The sequence below is a fragment of the Mycteria americana genome, unplaced genomic scaffold, assembly GCF_035582795.1.
Source record: "Mycteria americana isolate JAX WOST 10 ecotype Jacksonville Zoo and Gardens unplaced genomic scaffold, USCA_MyAme_1.0 Scaffold_66, whole genome shotgun sequence".
Classification (NCBI taxonomy): Eukaryota; Metazoa; Chordata; class Aves; order Ciconiiformes; family Ciconiidae; genus Mycteria; species Mycteria americana.
Window position 1 is genome coordinate 143,047 of NW_027445651.1, and position 2,773 is coordinate 145,819.

At 62.0% G+C, this 2,773-nt stretch overlaps 1 protein-coding gene across 1 annotated transcript; it reads left to right on the forward strand.

Moving 5' to 3' along the window:
- Positions 1–243: 243 nt before the first annotated feature.
- LOC142404054 (feather keratin Cos1-1/Cos1-3/Cos2-1-like) lies at positions 244–549 on the forward strand. Its single transcript, XM_075490450.1, has one exon. The coding sequence runs from the start codon at positions 244–246 to the stop codon at positions 547–549; it is 306 nt and encodes a 101-aa protein (XP_075346565.1).
- The last annotated feature ends 2,224 nt before the right edge of the window (positions 550–2,773 follow it).

The following is a 2,773-nucleotide window of genomic DNA, read 5'->3' on the forward strand; positions in this document are numbered from 1 at the left end:
CTGGGTCTGAGGGGCTGAGGGGACTCTTGGGCTCTTGTCTGGGAAAGAGCTTTCCCGGGCCTGGCTCTCTTTGCATGGTGCCCAGGGGGACAGGCAAAGAGGTGTGTGCGCCTCCCTGCACAGCCTCCATCTCCCTGCCCAGCACATGCCTTGGCTCCCTCGTGGTGGGCGGACAGGCTGCTCCTCACGCACCCCCGTGCTCCTCCCTGCCCTCTCTCCCAGGTGCACCTCCAGCCCCAAGACATGTCCTGCTACAACCAGTGCCTGCCCTGCCAGCCCTGCGGCCCGACCCCGCTGGCCAACAGCTGCACCGAGCCCTGTGTCAGGCAGTGCCAGAACTCCACCGTCATCATCGAGCCCTCCCCCGTGGTGGTGACCCTGCCCGGACCCATCCTCAGCTCCTTCCCGCAGAACACCGTTGTGGGATCCTCCACCTCCGCTGCCGTTGGCAGCATCCTCAGCTCTCAGGGAGTGCCCATCAACTCCGGGTGCTGTGACCTCTCTGGCATTTCCAGCCGCTACTGCGGCAGAACATGCCTCCCCTGCTAAAGCTGCCACAGGCGGCCCCGCAGAAGGACCCCCAGGAACCCAGAAGATGGTAGTGGACTGAGCACAGAGATCTTGGCCATCGCTTGCAGGGGGGCTGAGCATCCACCGCTCCACCTGCAAAGGCAGGCAGGCAGAGGCGTGCCTGGGCCCTCTGAAAACATGGCCCTTGTCTAACGCGCCTGTTTCTCACTCTCTTTCCTCTCTCTCTTTTCTCTGTTGTCTTCTGCTGCCCTGGGCTGTGAGCACCTGCTAAGCCCCAGGCGAGGAAGGACCTGCTGCCCCTCTCCCTCTCAGGGGCGGGCAGGCAGGCAGGCAGGCAGACGCCAGGTGCGAACTCCACCCTGGCCAAGGGGCAAAGACTCCTAGCTACCCCTGCTGCTCCCTGCCCCGTGGGCCCCACTCAGAGGACCTCCTTCCCTCTTTCAACTCATTAAAGTTCTGCTGCATCCCAGCCTGGGCCTCTGCGTGGTCCTTCTCTCTCCGCACGCTCTCCCTGGCTTCCAGAGAGAAAGGTGTCGCTCTGGGGAGATCTTGCGGGCATAAAGAAGAGCCAGCGGTGTTCCCGGAGGCCTGCCTTGCTGCATCCCCGCACACAAATGCCCTCCTCAGCCTTTGAGCACGCCCTGCAGATGATGGGGAGCCCAACCACTGTCTGAGTGAGGAGTCCATCTCCCCGGCCGCACTGGCCGGTGGTGGTGGCACTGGGAGCTGGTTCTGCCTCCAGCAGCACCTGTGAGCCCTCCCTGGCTGGCGGCTCTTGCTTCAGGAGGGCCCCTCTCCCTGTGGCAGGTGTGGTGGTGGTGGTGGTGGTCCTGGCTGTGAGACAGGTTGCTCCTCACATGCCCCTGTGCTCCTCCCTGCCATCTCTCCCCGGTGCACCTCTGGCCACAAGACGTCTCCAGCTACAACCTCTCTCTCCCTCAGCCGAGGAAGAGAGGTGGGCTATTCCTCGCCCACTTCCCTTTGTGGCTTCCAACTACAAGCCGGTGCTTCTGCAGCATTTCAGCTCTCCTTGCGTTGACTTAGCCTTCCTTGCAGGTCTTGCGGGGCTCTGGTCTATCCCCAGTCAGGCTGCCAGCATTTCCTCCAGCACAGCTAGAAGAGGCGGAGTTTCTAAGTGCAGGTGTGGTCTGTTTCCTGACAGCTCACTCTCTGTCTCTCTAGGCATGCACGTAGAAACAGTACCTAGGAGGATTTGCGTTATCGGCAAAAGGGATGCGTAGGGTCTTGTTCCCCCTTTCACGCCCATTGCTCACAACACGTCCCCCATCCTTTGCCACGCGCCGTCTGCAGACTCCCCTCTCCCAAAAGCATCGCTCCCGGTTTTGCCGAAGGGTCAGGACTTCCCCCTTCCCCCTCCCGCGCTGGCAGTCCCACCGACCCACTGCCCTGCTCCTCCCCAGCCTGACACCCCTGTCTCACCAGCCTCTGCCAGTCCCACCAAGGCTGCCGGGTAAACCTGGACCGTGTCACGCTGCCCACTCAACAAGGTGCCCAGGGAGCTCCCAGGAAGTGGGAGCTGAAGCTTGCCAGCTCCTGTGTCCTCCTCCCTCTGCCAGCTCAAAGCCGCCTCCGAACCTCAGCCCAAAGGGTGGAGCAAAACACTCTGAGGGCTGCCTGGGTTCTCACACCTCTGCCCCAGGGACCTTTTCTACTCACATCGCCTAGTGGTTAAAGCACTTGCTCGGCCAAACTAAGGGAATCAAGCTGCCACCTGTGCTGGGCCCCAGGCTCCCCAGGGCCAGGACCAGGTTTTCCAGTGCTGGGAGCTTCCAGCTGGTGCAGCCAGGCCACAGCTCGACCTTTCAAACTCCTCTCGGTCACAAGGGCCCCGAACATCCTCGCAGGCACTCCTAACCCGCATGTAAAACTGCTGCCTCTTGTAAAAGCCCAGGCCAGGCTGCCCAAGGGGAGCCGCGCACCTACGACAGGCAGGTAGGAACCTGCTGACGGTTCCCAGAACTGGAACTGCAGTGCTCAGGCAGAAGGAGACAAAGGAGGCGGCCAGGGACACAACCCTCACAGCCATCTCCAGCAGGGAAAAGGGCTCCCTGGTCGACTTCTCTGGCTACCCAGCGCACAGCCAGAGGCAGGGTAGCATCTGTGTCAGAGCACCATGCCCAGCAGTGCTGCTTCTCACAGCCCATGACGCCATTCCCATGACGCCAATCCCAATCTCTACCTCGCCCTCTCCATCCAGCACTTCTCGGGACATGCAGCTCTA